At 36.5% G+C, this 18,817-nt stretch overlaps 1 protein-coding gene across 2 annotated transcripts in view; it reads right to left on the bottom strand.

Annotated features, from left to right (window-relative positions):
• Positions 1-4,758: 4,758 nt before the first annotated feature.
• The window catches only part of SLC39A12 (solute carrier family 39 member 12), a 102,392-nt gene continuing 88,333 nt past the window's right edge, over positions 4,759-18,817 (bottom strand). For both annotated transcript variants that reach the window (XM_027847960.1, XM_027847961.1), the window contains one exon: positions 4,759-4,887. In XM_027847960.1, the coding sequence (XP_027703761.1) occupies positions 4,759-4,887 (129 nt within the window). The remainder of the gene's footprint in view (positions 4,888-18,817) is intronic.

Here is an 18,817-nt window from a genome sequence, read left to right as displayed (position 1 = left end):
CAGGCACTGTGCTAAGCACTGGGGATAAAAAAAGATAGTTCCTTCCCTGAAGGAGTTTACAAGGTAATGGAAGAAGACAATACACAAAATGAAGCTGAAAAGCAGGGGACAGTGCCAGAGGGCACCTGGCTCAGGGCATGATGAAGATGATGGCAGAGTTGAAACCCAGTAGATCAGCTGGTGGCAAATGGAAAGAAGGCTGGGACTTTGAGCCTCCTACAAAGGACGAGCAAGGGAGGAGCTTTTTTCTGACCTCCATTTTCCCAATCAGACAGGCAGAGGCAACTGAGGGGTACTGAGGTACAAATGACAAAGCTATTTGTTTCTTGCTGATGTGTTATCTGGTGATAAGTTTATCCTAGTTGGGACATGATAAAGACGATAGCCAAGTCAAGCCAAACAGATGGCTGGGGGGACAATGGAGAAACCAAAGAAACCCAAAAGGAGTGCAGCTGGGTGGGAAATGAGGAGATGTCTGAGGTCATAGCAAGGATGTGCTTTCTTTATAACCTTTGAAATGGCATGGAAAATGTTAAGCATTGGGTCAGAGAAAAACAAGGTCTTCTGGACATTGAAAATATTCCCTTCTTCCCTTGAGAAGGTCCACTGACTACTGACTTCCAAAATCTCACAGCTAATCACAATAAAACCTTTCATCATCATCTTCTTCCTCTTTCAACCAACCAACCAATCAACCAAATTAATAACTTTGGAAGTATCTAGCACAGTGGTAGGTACTGTATATAAAAGTATCATTTCCTTTGACCTGGAAATACTTCTCTTAGGCATACACCCCAATAAGTGGCTTTACTCACCAAGAAAGTAAGTTTTCAGAGCCATCTCTCTTAAAGGTATTGACAAAGGACCACCCCCTTCCAAGAAGTCTTTAAAAGGTTGAAAACCACCTAATCATAAAATCAAAATGCAGGAGGTCTCTCTTGTCTGTGATGAAGCAAAGAATGAATATTTATAGAAGTAAGGGATATGGAGAAGAGAGCAGTCATGATTAAATATAACAAATCATTTTGTCCATTTCTGAATATAATCCCTGATCCCATCGTGGACATGATCTCTCTCTTCTCTGATGGCAGCCTTTTATGGTACTTAGCTATGTTACATAAAGCAAAAAAAAAATTTTTTGTGAGTTTGCTTCATTCCTCCCCCTTTCACCCCCCACATACACAATAGAATATAAACTTAGTGAGGGCAAGATAAATCTTAATCATCTCTGTAGCACCTAGCATCATATTATCTCTTGCATATTACTGAGAAAAAAAAAACTTGGCAACTATTTTTTTTCAAGGAAATGACTTACTAGATCTAAATATAAAAAGTTATATGATAAAAAGAGCTTAGAAAATAGGTGATGTTTTTCACAACTCTGGCTAGAGGAAGAATTCATACCTAAGCAAGATATAATTTTTATCCTAAAAGATAAAATGTGCAATTTGAATTACATGAAATTCAAAAGATTCCCAACCCCAAATGAAATAAATCCAGTTGAAATTAAAAGAGAAATAATTGGGGAAAATCTTTATACCAAAATTCCCTGGTCAAGGTTTCATATCCAAGAATCATAAATGATTGATGCCAATATATGAGAACAAGAGCCAATGGATAATTACTCAATAGATAATTGATAAAAGGCTATGAATAGGCAGTGATCAAATGATGAAAAACTATCAACAATCGTATGAAAATGTTCCAAATAATAGATAACAAGAGAAATGCAAATTTAAACAATACCTCACCACAAGCTCATCACATTGAAAAAGAATATAAAGAAAAGCAAAATAATAGATGTTGGATGATTTGTGGGAAAAACAAGCCCATTAATTCATGGTTGATGGATCTGCGAAATGGTTCAAGCATTCTGGAAAATCATTTGCAACTATGCCCCAGAAGTCACTAAGCTGTCCATGTTTCTTCTTTTTTTACTCCTATTAGGTTTACATCCAAAAGAGGCCAAGGAGAGAGGGAAAGGACCCATACATACATGAATATTTATAACAGCGTGGTTTGTTGTATTAAAGAACTGGAAACAAAATAGATGTTCATCAACATGGGAATAGCTGAGGAAATTGTGGTATAGTAATAAAATGGAAAATAGTTACACCATAAGAAATGATGACTATGATGGAGTCAAAGAAACATGTTAAACCTTGAATGGACAGATGCAAAATAAAATGAGCGGAAGCAGAAGAATGATTTATATAAAAACAACAGTAACAACATGAAAGAAAATTACTTTGAAAGCCCTCAAAACTCTAGGCAAAGCAGAGAACGATAATGATTTCAAAAGACTATTGATGAAACATGCCTCTCATCTCTTGGAAGAGAACTAATTGACTAGAGATGTGGAATGAGATGTGCATTCTCATATATGGTCGATATATTGCTTTGTTTTGTTTTGCTGGACTGTGTATATATAAAGGAGAGTCTTTACTCAAGTGTGTGGAGAGGCAGAAGGTAGAGGAGTAGGGTAATAGGTAGTGATATTTACTCAAAAAAAGTAAAATCGATAAAGCATTTTAAAAAAATTCTCAGAACACAAGGAGTACAGAAAGGTACACAGAGTAATTTTGTTATTACTTTGGTTAAATTTTATATATAAATATATACGTTGAAAGAACAAACTATGGCTTACAGAACTTAGTAATTTCTTACATAATTCTCTTTTATGTCTTCCTTTTTATATTAAGGTGTTTATTAGTTGATGATTGTTAAGTTCAGAATAAAAAAGAAATATCCCATGTACATACAAATATACTTAATAATACATTTTTATTTTATCCAAGAACTGACAACAAAGTAGATTTTCATTTCTTGGGAAATGCCTAAATAAATTGTGGTACATGAATATCATAGATTATTACAATGTCATAAGAAATGACAAATAAGAACACAGGGAATCATGCGAAGATATGAATCGATGCCAAGTAAAGTAGGCAAAATCAAGAAAACAGTATGCACAATGACTATAACAATGGAAATAAAAAGAACAACAAAAAAAGAAACAAAAGGAAATGTTGCTAGATTGTAATGACTCAGGTTGATTCTGAAGGGATAAAATTGTGCCCCTCCCTCTCTTAAGCAGAGAAATGGAAAATTCTCATCAATTTATGCTGTATCTAGTTCTTTGCTATTACAAAAAAGTGGTACTCTATTTTGGTGTACAGGTATGGAACATAGCATATATTGTCCAACTCAGTTACATGTTGGTTAGTTTTTTGAAACTACTTTCTCACTTTCTCTTTCTTTCTTCCTCCTTTCTTTTTTATTACAAAATATGGCTCTCTGGATAGGGGTAAGAGGAAGGATATATGTAGAATTTAAGGTGCTATAAATACAAGTAATACCTATTTTTTTTTAAAAAAAAGATAAATGCTGGAGCCATCTTTTACTTTACTGGTTATGAAAGACCCAATCATGGAATATCAGTCATTAAAGAACTGAAATTAAAAATCCCATAAAGAGCAATTAAGAAGTGTGTGGTGGTTATGAGCAAGCTGTAACATATTAAGAATGAGAAAGTATCTAGGAAAAGCAGTGAAAAGGCTATTATCAGGCCAAAAGAAAAGAAAAAGATATATGGGTTATATAGAATATAACCAATGAACAGAATGTGTATCCGACTGGCAGACAAATAATGTCAAAAGAACTTAAGAAGGGTGATAGTACCTTGTATGGAAATAGTGTGGCAGATTTATGGAAGGACCTATATATGAATCAACCAGGAATGGCAGGAATGAATGGATGATCATCCACATTGTTAATGAGACTACCAAAATTGATGGGATTACATATCAATTGGAATTTTGGCTGTCATGACTACCACTGTTGGCCATTCAGCTGTTGATGTGGGGGTACATCACCCTTTCATTACATATCCCTCCCCCTCATTATGCTGGGCTCCTACAGAATGGGTAATCATGTGAAATATATTTTGTGTCTGCCAGTAAAAGCTTGATCATAAATGTCTTCTGCTACAATCAGTGGGACTTGATCAGTTAAGCTGCTTCATGATGGAAGATTTAGTTTTATTTTTGAACTTCATCTTTTGGTTGCAGTCTGGAACAGATTTCATTTGGTGAATACATAGCAGAGTGCTGACACACAGGGACATTTAGGCTTTAAGAGATTATGCATTTATAAAAACGAATGAACTGAAATGTAGTACTTTCTTTTTTCTTGTGTTACCCAGACCCAGTGAAAGATGATAGGAAAACTTTCAAGAGAAGCAGAAGAGAATGCACATTGCTATCATGTTAAAACCAGATTTTATTGCATTCCTATAAAATTGAATGTGGTTATAATTTGTAGTTTCTTAGAAAGACATTTTTTTACATTAAAGATGTTGCAGTAGATATACATATATATGTGTGTGTTTTATATATATATATGTATATATGTCTGAAAACTATATAGACAGTTCAATTACTATAGACATTCTTTATTATAGGGGCAGAGTATCAGGGCAATTTCTTAGAATGAATTCAGTAGTTCCTACCTTCAAAATACTATGAGTTTGAACAGTTTGGGAAAACATCCACATAAGACTAAGTCTTAACTTTCACGTTTATAAGAATACAATACCATAGTGCAAAATCTGAATAAGTTAATAAAGTGAAATGATGGCTTATTTTTACCTAAGACACAAAATATTAATTTACAAATTACTATATAGTGCATAGAAAATGATGAAACAGGGTCAAAGAAATTAATTTTAAAGGAACTTTGAGAATCCCAGCAAAGACTTTATATTTTAATGTTATGCTCATATATAGCCAGCATTAAAAGGGAAAGCCAACCGAGTATCAATCCAAAGTTCTGCAGGAGAAACATCAACCAGGGTCGCTGAGTTTGAACGTGAGTCATTTCAGGAAGCTAAAAAAAGAATAAAAAAGAATGAGATCCAGATATATTCATGGCTGGGAAAGAAAGTTTGATGGGAAAGAATGAGAAACTGCGTTGTTCAAGACTTAGTAGTAACCTTTCAGATTCTTGATTCAGTTACCACAATTAATTAAATTAAAATGATAGAAGTAATTGTATTACAACAAGTAGCCAGAAGAAACATCTGTAAGCTCCATGGCAAAAGAAATATCATTAACAATATGTAGTTACCAGGTTAAATCAACTACAAATAGTATCACATTTCATTGATTTAAGAACCTAAATGAAAAAAAGTACCTTTAGTTGGAAGAAAATTAGTTTACTTGGGGGTTTCTTAACTTGGAATTTGTAAATTGAAATATATATATATATATATATATATACACACATACATATATAAGTACACACACATATGTATGTGTGTGCTTACGTATGTGTGTATCTACATATATGTATATGTTCAAACATATACATATATAATTATATTTCAATGTAATTGGTATCCTCTGTAATTCTATATATTTTATGCATTGAAAAAATATTATTCTGTCGTCTTCACTTGACTACCAAAGGGATCCCTAAGACAAACAAGGTTAAGAACACCCTATTTTAACGGTTCTGTTCATGTAGTCTGTTGAGCAGATAAATGATTCCAAGACATTGTACTGTTTTTTCTTTCTTTTTTTGGTATTTAAAGAAATGCCCAAGAAAGTGGGCTTTTATTTAGGACCCAGAAGCACGACTGCATGAAGCTCTGTATTGTATTCAGAAGCCAATACTGTTACCTAGCACATTTGTGAAAAACTATTATCCATACTTGGAGTGAAAAGTTTTCCAAGCAAATCTCAACAGGTGGCAGTCTTACATTAATTTCCATAGAGGTCTAACCCCCTCCCACTTGATTTGTAGATCCAACTTCGTATGTCACTTTGATAAGTTCTCATTTCTATCAGAATGCAAGTTTGGGTTCAACAGAGATTGTGACCTTCATTCCCCCAAATTCAAACAGTTTAGCAATAAAAACGGTTAAATATGAACTTGAGATAAGCAAGGTTACTGGATTTATCACATTAGAAAATACAGTGAGGCCTGTTTTGGGGGCGATCTGCTACTTATTCTTGAAGTTTAATAGTTTAGGAGATGATTTCATATTATGGAAATCTGTGATTCAAAACACCACCATAGAAGAATTTAGTATGCCCCAAAGGCACCATATGATATAGTTGGAAAAATGGCAGATTTATAGTAAGAAAACTTGGTTTCATAACCCAACTTTCCTATCCATGTGACCTTAAGCAGATCACTTCCTGTCTCTGGTCCTCAGTTTCCTCATATATAAAATGAAGGAGTTAGAGTAGATGTCTTCTAAAATCCCTTTTAATTCTAAATGAATGAGTTAGAGTAGGTGTCTTCTAAAATCCCTTTTAATTCTAAATTGATGACCCTGTGAACCAGACATTAACCTGCTACTTGTATGACCTTAAACCTTCTACATATTCTCTAGGTTCTTATTTGTTCAACTTTTTAAATGGAGGTTAGCCATGTTATTGCAGAGAAAACCCATGTGGCCCCCTAGTTATCTCTAATTCATATCTTTATCTTCAATTTAATTAATACCTTTAATTCATAATAATTAAAAGGCAATCTTAGAGTTTGAGACCTCGAAAAGGCCTGAGAGGTCATTTTGTCCAACCTCCTACAGGTAAGGACGCTGAAGCCCAGAAAGGTTAAGGGATATGCAAAAAAAAAAAAAAAATAGACGAGAGTATGTACATCCTCACACAACAAGCTTATTTACTGTAAGAAAGCCCTTTGTATTCTAGTAGAATATAAGCTTCCTGAGGACAAGTACTGTTTTTTACGTTTGTCTTTGTATCTCCAGAGCCTGGCATAGTGCTCTGAATACAGGCATTTAAAAAATGTCTGTTGATAATAGAATGAATTTTATTTCATTAAATGTTGACATGAAACTGCTAGTCCACTTGAATACGAGGTTATGGCAAACCTTCCCCATGTTACTCATTCTAATACTCCTTTGGGTGGGAAGGGAAAGGGGATAAACATTTAAATAGCACCCACGATGTGCTAGGCATTGTGCTAAGTGCCTTACAAATATCTCATTTGATCCTCACACCGACTCTATCAGGTAGGTGCTATTATTATTCCCATTTTGCAGTGGAATAAACTGAGGCAAACAGAGGTTAAATGCCTTGCCCGGGATCACACAGCTAGTAAGTGTCTCAGCCAGGACCCGAACTCAAATTTTCCTGGTTCCAAGTCCCATATGCTATTGACTGCATCACCTAGTCACCTCTCAAAACATATAATACCTATCTCTTAAGGTTGTGAAGATCAAAGAGAGTATATTTATAAGGACCCTTAGTGCATCAAACAACAACAAAAACCCATTTAGTTATTACCCGTAGAAGGGTACCAAAAATAGGGTTTTTTGGGCAGAATCATTGCCTGTATCTCCTTGTACAGACAGAGCTTCCAGTCCTGAAGGTTTTTTTCTAAGTACATCTTCCTCTCCAAGAAGCTGCTGATGGTTATATTTTCAAAGACATGCTCAACTTACTCTTCCTATAGGAAGCTTTCCCATATTGGACTTTGGTATGGCAATCATTCTTTTCTATTACTTCCATTCCAATTCTGAGCAACTAGGGAAAACTAGAAGCTGAGAACAGAAATAAAAGATACTAAAATTCACCATAAAAAGTATTCCCATATATTGCTGCCTTCATGGATCTGACGCAAATCAGCAAATGAGATGGAGATTTCATTTGCCAAAGATAGGAACGACGAATAGGAACAGAGGTTAACAGAACTGTGCCATTAAATTCTTTTCTATATTTTATAACACATAATGGGCACTCGAAGTACTACCAGACATCACAACAGTGAGTAAAATCTTCAGAAAGTTAGAAGAAATACTCATCTTTCTAGGCAAAGTTGATCATAATTTGCATGGCCCATTCAAATGTATAAACCCAACCCAAATGCAAATTGCTGTGCTTTTTAACCCCCCCAAATAAGATTGTAAATAAATTGGCTTTGCAACAAGTTCCAACTAGACTGGTTTTTGAAAGGCTCTTTTTAGCACGGTTATGGACATACACACACAAACCGTTAACAACTTTTGGACGAGTGCCACAATACCAGACAGCCCCACAGGAATTATGTCCCAAAGAGATACAAATATCCCACTCTCCTGCCAAAGCTCCAGTTATGTATGATTATACTGAGGGGATCTGTTCCCCCTCATAGAAATCAGTTAATTTTGGAGACAAATGAAGATCCAAAATGTTTCCAGTTTTCAGGAAAAGATATTTTGGAAGATTTTAGGTTTCCAAAATTTTTTTTTAAAACCAGGAAATAATGAGTTGCCATTTTGTTTTGTTATTTTTCCTATAAGAAATGTCTCTCTTCTCCCGTGAGGGAATTGGATATGCTTATTTCTCAGTTTTTGAGAGACTGACGTAGGTTCTAGAGATAAATGGAATATAAGCCAATGGACAGTTGATGTTGATCTTGAAGAAACAGGGCTTTGCAAAGTTACTGAAAATTGCTATTACTTAGAAGCATTGCCCAGGGATCCAGGGGTGGGGAACCTGCGGCCTTAAAGCTGCATGTGGCCCTCTAGGTCTTCAAGTGCAGACTGAATTCAAACTTCACAGAACACATCTCCTTAATAAAAGGATTTCTAAAACCTAGACTCAGTCAGAAAAACTGCACCCAAGGACCTAAAAGGCTACATATGGCCTCAAGGCCATAGGTTCCCCAACCCTGACTGCTTCTGCCTGAAACTTGGAAACATTCAAATTGGAGGTAATCCTTGAAGAATTAATGTCAGCATCCTTTGGTGGGTCATTTGCATTTCTCTCGCCATCCCACCTCGCTACCTACGCAGGTGTTCACCTTTTTTTTTTGTGTTCATGGTCCTTTTTGGCAGTCTGGTGAAGTCTATGGACCCCTTCTCAGATGTTTTTAAATGCATGAAATAAATAGGATTTCAAAGAAGACCAATTATATTGAAATATAGTTATTGAAATGCTTTTTTAAAAAATCAAATTCACAGACATCAGGTTAAGAATCCCTATCCTAAGGTTTCTCACCCTCCCCTCAAGATCAGAAAATGCTAGGACATGGTGTTCTAGGAGTTTTAACTGTCAAGAAAAATATAAGCTTTGCCAAAATCTATCCAACAGACCTGCCAGTTCTTAAGTACTTTACCCAAATTCAGAGTCTTAGTGCATTGATTAGAAATTCCATGAGGCATACCAGAGCCCACACACAAAACATGACTTGTCTATGCATATGTGGCAAGTACTTTTTTTAATGCTACAATCTGCACAATCATCTGCTTGGGAAGTAGGCTTTACTGTCACAGTTGGAAACTTTAAAATGTGGAACACTGTTAAAGGACCTTTGCTCTAGTCCTTCTCTGATGATTCATCATAGAATGGAGATGAATTGGGTTTTCAAAAGCAATGATGGCAAAACACAAGTTCTCACAGTTTCTACCAAGAATTGAGTGGGCCACAATTTTTTCTTTTTCAGTTTAGTAAATGTCCTTTTTTGTCTGTGACCTTTGACTGGAAAATCACAACCCCCCAGTACTCTAGGCAAGTCCCTAAAACTTTAGAGGTGAATTATCAATCTGCATTAGTGAAAAGTTCTTTTTATACTGAATTTCTGAATCTAACAATAAAAACACCAAAATAATACATTAATGAAATTAAAAAAAATTGTATGCCCTACAGAACACAAATTAAGGAATTAAGGAGTTCTCAGTAACTCATGAAAACAAACACTAGGAGGGCCCAGCTGAGAGTTGACTTTGGTAGCTCCCCAGCTCCCTATATTTCCCAAGGCCCTCTTCCTTGGAATTAAGATTTCCTGAATTCCATTCCCAAACTGCCTCTTCTATACACTCATGCCCTTGCAACACTGTTATAATTGAATTACATTCAATATTCAATCTTTTCCCAATGGGACAGATATGTCTAAGGATCCCTGATTTTACCAAGTTTCAGACTTTTTCTTGCTAAGTGATATTTCAATATATCTTTATTTTTTTTCAATATATCTTTATGGATCTAATACTGAATATGCCAAGGTCTACCTTTTGTGTGGCTCGTCAATGTGTGCGCTACAAAAAAAAATTAACAAACAGCATTTGATACTCTCACATCATCTGGCAAAGGTTCAAATACTTACATCCATTCATTGAAAATACTTTGAGATATATCTCATGAAGGAAAACCTTTAAAATATGCCTGTCACTGCAATATACTAAGATCTGTTGTCGTTAATTTTTAAGGAAAGGCAACTTTTTTTTTCATTTTAAAAAGCCCATATGTGATCAGTGATTACTTCCTGACCACCTGAGTTAGCCATCACAGCTGCGCACATAAAATCTAGAAACGTCATTGGATCGGATGGGCCAGGTGAACGCTAAAGGTTGCTCAACATGACGTATCTTGACAGAAAAGTTCAAGGAGCAGATATTCTTAAACTTGATCAGATTATCTGGTAGCACATACTCAGAGGTTGCCTTCATTTAAGCCCCATTTGTGGATACTTCAATTTTGTCTTTGCAAATGGGCCACTTTTGAGCCAAGTAGGGACTTTTTTTTTTTTTTTTGGCTTATGAAGACTCCTTTTTGGTATGCAAATATACAATTACATGTGCAATCTGAGACATTCACAAGTCAAACTACGAGTCCTCTACACAGTAAGTTACCATCTACTTTTATTCTTAGCAGGAGAAGGAAAAATTGCAAGTCTCCTTTGGGGAAGACTCATTATAGCTAGGCATTTTCTTCAAAGCGGTCCTTTGCTTTTTTTCTATCCCACACACACATTCCCTTTGGGGGGGGGGAAGTACATTTTGAATGACTGTGATGTTTGCTGGAGGTAACAGACTGATAGCCCTGGAAACTTAAGTCTTATTTATCCTCAGAACAGGTGGCTACAGTACAAGCCCTCTCTACAGCCCGCCCACGAATGTACCCACACTTTTTTCCTTCCTTTCTTTGAGGGCTGATCACTGCTAAAAAGTCAAGGGAATGGTTATTTTTCTAGGATGCCAAACATCTGGAGCAAAAGCAAAAAATTCAGTCAATCTTCCAGATGCCTCTTAATATTGAAATGTTTGGTGTAGTTCAGCCAAGCCATGCAGTTGATTTTCTTCTTCTTGTCCAGATGTTTTGTGAAGGCATATTTGATGGCAATGAAATGGTCTAAGAATGCCTGAAAGGGAGATGGTTCAAATGGAATCTTTTTGTGAACTAAAGATACCACGCCAAAGACTCTTTCGTTAGATTCAGAATGAATGGTCAAAACATAGATAAAAATTCCATACTTACTAAGAGATCTCTCAGGTTACCTGGGGCCCCACCTTGTATAACTTATCATCTAATACGTTATGAGCAAACCCAGATTTTGTACATGTGAGGCCACAGGCCACAGGCAGGTGAGAAGGGAAAATGCCCACCTGGCTGCTCTTCTGCCTGTAGGTGACCAAAACCTGACTTGGTTAATATCTTCATTCAATTTTTTGAATTGTCAGGTTTAGCCTGGCTCCATCTTGCCTGAGCCCACTGGTGGGAAGAACTTTATATCTAACATGGGAAAGTTTATCTGCTAACCTGGAACTCATACCTGTAACAACTTTACAATTGTAACCCTTACTGAGAATAATAAAAAGCTGTCATAATTTTAACTAAAAGATGATAGGCAATTCCTCTTTTGTTCATTTGATCTTGATCTAGTTATACAACATAAAACTGGGGTAGAGGTGAATAGCATGTATTGGGTAGGCTGAATCATTCTGCCTTCCACTTTTTGATAAGTTTAAAATGGAGGAAGGAAGGGAGGGAGAAAGGGAGGGAGGGAAGGAGAATCAGATGGATAGATACAGAGAGAGAGAGAGAGAGAGAGAGAGAGAGAGAGAGAGAGAGAGAGAGAAACATGTGCTCACATTGTGTCTCTGGGTCCAATTTTGGTAATTCTTGCAATATTTCAAATTTTTTCATTATTATATCTGATATGGTGGCCTGTGATCAGTGACCTTTCATGTTACTGTTGCAATTGTTTTGGGGTGCCATGAACTGAGTCCATAGAAGGCAGGGAACCTAATTGATAAATGTGTGTTCTGACTGGTCTACTGACCCCATCTCTCTGCCTCTCCTCGGGCCTCCCTATTCCCTGGGACACAACGATATTGAAGAATATTACATAAACTTAGTTGATAAAGCAGCAGCAGGGTTTGATTTAGAAAGCTCTACTCTGGGCAAAATGCTATCAAATAGCATCCTATGCTACACAGAAATCTTTCATGAAAGGTGGAGTCGATCATTGTGTCAAGTTTCTTTTTTGTCTCATTTTGAGAAATTGCCACAGCCATCCTACCCTGCAATAACCATCACCCTGATCAGTCAGCTGCCATCAACATCGAGGCAAGACCCTCCACCAGAAAAAGATTATGACTCGCTGAAGGCTCAGATGATAGTTAACAGTTTTTAGCAATAAAATATTTCTAAGGTATATACATTATTTTTAATACTGATGCATACTTAGTAGACTACAGTATAGTGTAAACGTAACTTTCATATGTACTGGGAAACCGAAAAATTCGTGTGACTCACTTTATTGCAATATTCACTTTATTGCTGTGGTCTGTAACTAAACCCACAATATTTCTGAGGTATGCCTGTAGTTCTGTTGGCATCTGGGTAGTATAATGGATAGAGCTCTAGATGCTAAATTGGGAAAACATGAATTCAAATTCTAGCTCTGATGCTTATAAGCTGTGTGACTCCACAACAGTCACTTAACATCTCTCAATTTCCTTATCTGACTAAAACTGAACACGTTATCTTTCCCTCCAAACCCTCCACTCTTCCAAATTTCCCCAGTTCTCTTGAAGGCGCTGCAATCCTTCCAGTGTCCCAGGTTCATGATCTTGGCATTACTATGAACTTCTCCCACTTCCTCACCCTACATAGCCAATCACTTGTCATGTCATGATAACATTGACCCCTTTTCTCTACTCATACTGTGGAGTTTGGGTCCTCATCTCCTTTAAATAAAAGGATTTGTTCTGTAAAATGCGGATTTAGTCAAAAGGTCACACTTAAGGACCTAGAAGGCAACATGTGGCCTCAAGGTGGTAGGTTACCCTCTCCTGATCTAGATTGTTGCAACTACTTCCTAGTTGATCTCTCTCCCCTCCAGTCCATCCTGCCCAAGGCTGTCAAAGTAACAAAACAGATCACCGCTACTCAATCAACTCCAGTGGTTTCTTATTCCTTGTAAGATAAAATATGAACTCCTCTGTGCAGCTTTTAAAGCCCTACACAACCTGACCTAACTGTATCTTTCCAGCCTCATTGGACAATTCAGCTAGGCGGCACGGTGGATAGAGTTCTGACCTGGAGTCAGGAAGACATCTTCATGAGTTCAAATCTGGCCTCAGACACTTACTAACTGTGTGACCCTGGACAAGTCACTTAACCCTGTTTGCCTCAGTTTCCTCATCTATAAAGTGAGCTGGAGAAGAAAATTGCAAAGTACTCTAGTATCTCTGCTGAGAAAACCCCAAATGTGGTCACGAAGAGTCAGACGTGATTGAACGACAAAAACAAGTGTCATTGGATATTATCCCTATTTCTGCACTCTATGATCCAGACAACTGTTTATTGCCTCTCCTTGTCTCATAAATGAAATGTTATTTCTCTTCTCTGGGCCTTTGAACTTGTTGTCCCTGTGCCTGGAATGCACACTGTCATTACCTCTCCCTCATAGAGTTCCTCTTTTTTTTAAGCTTCAGCTCAGGCACCATCATCTGCATTAAGCCTTTCCTAATCTCTCCAAACTGCTGGTGATTTGCTTCCTAAACTACCTTGCATTTGACTGCTTAGTATATGCTTATATTAATTAACATTATGTTTTATATATAATATATAATACTATATATATAGACAAAAATTACATCTCTCTCTCTGTGTGTATATATATATACATATATATAAGTGTCTGAGGCCAGATTTGAACTCATGAGGATGTCTTCCTGACTCCAGGCCAGAACTACATATATATATATATATATATATGTATGTATGTATGTATGTATGTATGTATGTATGTATGTATATACAGAGAGAGAGAGAGAGATGTAATTTTTGTCTACCCTGCCAACAATTAGAAGGTAAGCTCCCTGTGAATAAGGATTGTTCTCTTCTTTATACCTGTATTGCCAGCAACTACCACTGTACCTGGCATATAGTAGGTACTTGATAAATACTTGATGATGGATAGATTGGTTCAGTGAACAGAAAGAAGACAATGTGTCTGGAGCACGTGGTCTACAACCCTCAAGGAGCACATGGTCTACAACCCCAGTGTTTAGATGCTCCCTCCCTTGCCACCTAGGTAGAACTCCATCCCTTGCTACCTAGATAGAACTCCCTCCCTTGCCACCTAGGTAGAACTTTCTCTGCTCCTTCCTTACATAGTCATCAGCCTGCCAATTGGTGTGTAAAGAATTGTAAAATGAGCTAAGATGAGAAAGGTAGGGATGTACCATTCTGGAAGGCTTTGAATGCCAGGACAATAAGTTTGAATTGTGCCCAATAGGTAATAGATACCAAAGATTTTTTTTTTTTAACAGAACAGGGATATGACTAAGTCTATACAAGGAAAGTCATTTTGGCAATGGTATGCAAGAAGGCTTAGAAGGAGAAGGGAGTAAAAGTAAAAAAGGTATATTAGAAAGCCACCAAAACAGATTGGGCATTGAAAATAGGGGAGGTGATTGAGAAGAGAATTGCTGTGGAGGAGGAATTGACAGGACTTGGTAACTGATTAGATGTAAGAGGTAAGGAAAGGGACCAGTTGTGATTGTAGGAGGCAGGATGAATGATAATGAAAATGCCAGAAGCCAGAAGAAGAAGCCATTCAGGAGAAAAGACATTTACAAGGTTGAGTTCTCCCTCTATTATCTTTCATTTATTTGTTTGTTTGTTTGTTCATTTATTTATTTTTTAGGATATGTTGAGTCTGAGGTGCTAGAGAGAGATCTAGGCAAGGAAGTCTAATAGCATTGGACATGTAGGTCTGCAGTGCAACAGAAACTCACAGGAGCAAATGAGACCATCAAAGGAGAGAACGTCAAGGCAGAAGAGGATATTACATCTCAGATTCTGTGTTTCTGTAATCTATTCAATTTTTAGAACTTTTTTCATTTTTTAAGTTAAAACAATTGTTGGAAGGTCTGTGGGAGCACTCATACTACATACTACTGCACTGTTGGTTGAGTTATGAACTGGTCCAACCATCCTCGAATGCAGTTTGGAACACTCTCCAAAGAGTCACTAATATCACGTATTTCCTTTGACCCAGTGATGGAACTCCTGGTCAAATACCACGAAGAGATTGATGAACTATATTTAAATATTGGTAGCAGCTCTTCTTGTTACATCAAAGAACTGGAAACTAACTAGCATGTCTATAAATCAGTCTGAAAGCATATATTGAAAATTTACCACGTGCCAGACACTAAGTGTTGGGCATATAAAGAAAGACAAAAACAATTCTTGCCCTCAAGGAGCTCTGTTGAGGGATACAAGGTGTAAATAATTAGGCATATACAAGATACGTATCTTAGATGAGATGTAACCTCTGAAGGGAAGACGCCAGCAGGAGGTGGAAAGTAAAGTGGGGTTTGGAGACTAGGAAAGACCTCCTGTAGAAAGTAGGATTTGAGTAGAGGATTGAATGAAATCAGGGAAACTAAGATGCAGGATAATTGAACAAATTATGGTACACATATGTAATGATTTATTGAGTCTTAAGAAATGATAAAATCTACTATACCTATACCCCAAAGTAGTCAAAGACATAGAAAAAGGACCCATATGTACAAAAACATTGATAGCAGCTTTTTTATGGCAGAAAGAAATGAAAACTAAGGGGATTCCCATCAACTGGAAATGGCTGAACAAATTATGGGACACAAATATAATGACTATTGTGCTGTAAAAATGATGAAGGAGATGGTTTCAGAGAAACCTAGGAAGACTTGTATGATTAGATGCAGAGTGGAGTGAGAAGAATCAGAAGAATTGTTTATACAATGAACAGCTTTGAAAGACTTTAGAACTTGGATCAATACATTGATCAATCAATAACAGCAGACAGGTGATAAAGCATGCTTCCCTTTTCTCTGTGGCAAGGTGATAGAAAGAATGCAGAAGAAGGCATACATTTTCAAAAATGGTACAAATTTGTTTTCCTTGGCAAAATTTTTGCTATAAGGGAGGAACTTTGAGTTTTTCTTTTAGGAAGGTATAAAATTGGGGGAATGTATAAGGGGGAAACTAGTGATAGTGATGCAAAAAGAAAAAGAAGGAAAAGAGCATAAATTCTTTTAACAATGCACAGAGGAAAGCAGAAGGATATTCAGAAAGTGACATAGAGAATCCGGGCAATGTTGGTACTACCATGTTATGTTTAATATAACTTTAAAAAATAACCTGTAAGTAACAGATTTATGGCTTTTAATCTACAAAATTCACTTTCTAGCCTTCTTTGTATATGGAAATGTTCATGTTTGTTAATGCTTTTCTAATTCATAATAAAATATTTTTAAAAAGCAAAAAAGATGTTATTTAAAAGAATGTTAATCTATTATCAATGTGAATCATATTGCAATTTGCTGCAGGAGTTAAGTGAAAATCTTACTTTTGCACTCTCTGAGTTGTATTTAAAACATCCTCCCTGATACAGAGGATTGAGAGAGGGAAGATAGAAAAAAAATGTTACTTATTCTCAATTATGCTCTGTCATAACAATCACTCCCAACCTATGTGTCATATTCCTTAGGGAGAACTTTAAACTCTCTTACAAAAATCTCTGTGGGCCTTCTTGGATATTCTCAGATGAAATAGAAAGGAACTGGGAGGATTTTGTGTATATTTTTCTTTGTAAGGGGAGAGAGAAATAAAGGATTATTGGAAAGTAAGTACATCATTTTTGTTGGGATTTTTTCCTGTTTTGTTTGTTTAAATTGCAGATAAGATTCAGACATTTACCAAAATGGGGAAGGTTTAGAAAGAGCTTTTCCACTTCTAGAAACATCCTTTAGAATCAATCAATCTTTTTCTCAGAAAAATTCTAAGTATAGTTCTCAGCTGCTTTGAGGAGAGACAGAAAGAACATATGAAAATCTCCATCTCTTTATAGGCATGATTCATACTTACTGCTTTGGTAAATTAATAATTATGAATGTTAAATTACATTAATTTTTCCTTCCTAAAATGATTTTCAAATGTAAGTCCTTTCTCTCAGCAAAGGAACATTTAAAATGATGCCACTGTACTTGGACCAAAATATACTTTGCAAAAAGTACAAATTCATTAACGTTTTTTATTCCTCGGAAAAAAAAGAAAGAAAGAAACAAGGGCTTACTTGTTGGTAGGTGGATATTTTTCAAAGGGCATTACTCCCCCTGGTGTTGCCAAACTCTGAAAAATGACAGAATCCACTTGTTTGTTCAATGGGGGAGTCTCAATTTAATGAAGCACTAAAGCCCCCTCAGTTATAGTACTGCATGGACTAAATGTACTATAATTTCTCTACATCTGACTAGCGAAGATTGAAGCCTTGTTAGAGCTGTTAATTAGACTTGAGCAAAGATAATGGAGGAAGAACCCAACTTTCTAAATGTCTTTCTTTCCATTTGGGTTAGGTTTTCTAGCCGTGCAGTTAGAAAGTCTAGAACACTTTTCCCCTCTTTGGAGAGGTATAGTTGTTGCACTAGCAAAACCTCATTTGGGATCAAGCTCATGAGCTTCTATCATCAAATGCCCCAACAAGCCCCTGAGTAGGAGATCAGATAACAATAATAACAATAATGATAATGATAATAAAAATAACTAGTATTCATATACCACTTTAAGGTTTTCAAAGCACTTTAAAAATATTATCATATTTTATCCTCATGACAACCCTGGGAGGTAGGTGCTACTACAATCCCAAATTTACAAATGAGGAAATTGAAGGAGGTCAAGGTTATATGATTTGCCTAGAATCACAAAGCTGGTAAGTGTCTGAAGCTGGATTTGAACTCAGGTCTCCCTAACTCTGAACAGCTAGGTGGTACAGTGAATAGAGCACTTGGCTTGGAATCTGGAAGACTCATCTTCATGAGTTCAAATCTGGCCTCAGACACTTAGTAACTGTGTGACCCTGGGCAAGTCATTTAACCCTATCTGCCTCAGTTTCTTCATCTGTAAAATGAGCTGGAGAAGGAAATGGCAAACCACTCCAGTATCTTTGTCAAGAAAACCCCAAATAAGGGCATGAAGAGTTAGACACGACTGAACAACAATGTCCTAACTCCAGATTCAGCATTGTGATACCTGTCTGCTATTAACGCTGTCTCAGGAGGCAAAAAAATGTTCTTCTACATGAAGCCTTTCCTGATCTCCCCAGCTGTTGCTGCTCTTCTTTCTCCTGCCCTCTCCAATTTTTACTTTATATTTATTTTGCATAAATCTTGTATATACCTACTTGCCAGTCAATAAACATTTATTAAGCACTGACTATGCGCCAGCTGCTATCCTAGGTACATGGACATAGGTATGAGTTATTTCCTCTGGTTGAATGTAAGTTCCTTAAGGACAGATATTGTTTTCTTTAGTTCTTTCTTTCTTTCTTTCTTCCTTCCTTCCTTTCTTTCTTTCTTTCTCTCTCTCTTTCTCTTTCTTTCCTTCTTTTTCTTTCTTTCCTTCTTTCTTTCTTCTTTTCTTCCTTTCTTTTTTCTTTCTTTCTTTCTTTCCTTCTTTCTTTCTTCTTTCCTTCCTTTCTTCTTTCTTTCTTTCTTTCTTTCTTTCTTTCTTTCTTTCTTTCTTTC

The sequence above is a fragment of the Vombatus ursinus genome, unplaced genomic scaffold (assembly GCF_900497805.2).
Source record: "Vombatus ursinus unplaced genomic scaffold, bare-nosed wombat genome assembly UNPS02005459.1, whole genome shotgun sequence".
NCBI lineage: Eukaryota > Metazoa > Chordata > Mammalia > Diprotodontia > Vombatidae > Vombatus > Vombatus ursinus.
The sequence above is the reverse complement of the archived record's forward strand: the minus strand, read 5'-3'. Positions and strand labels throughout refer to the sequence as shown.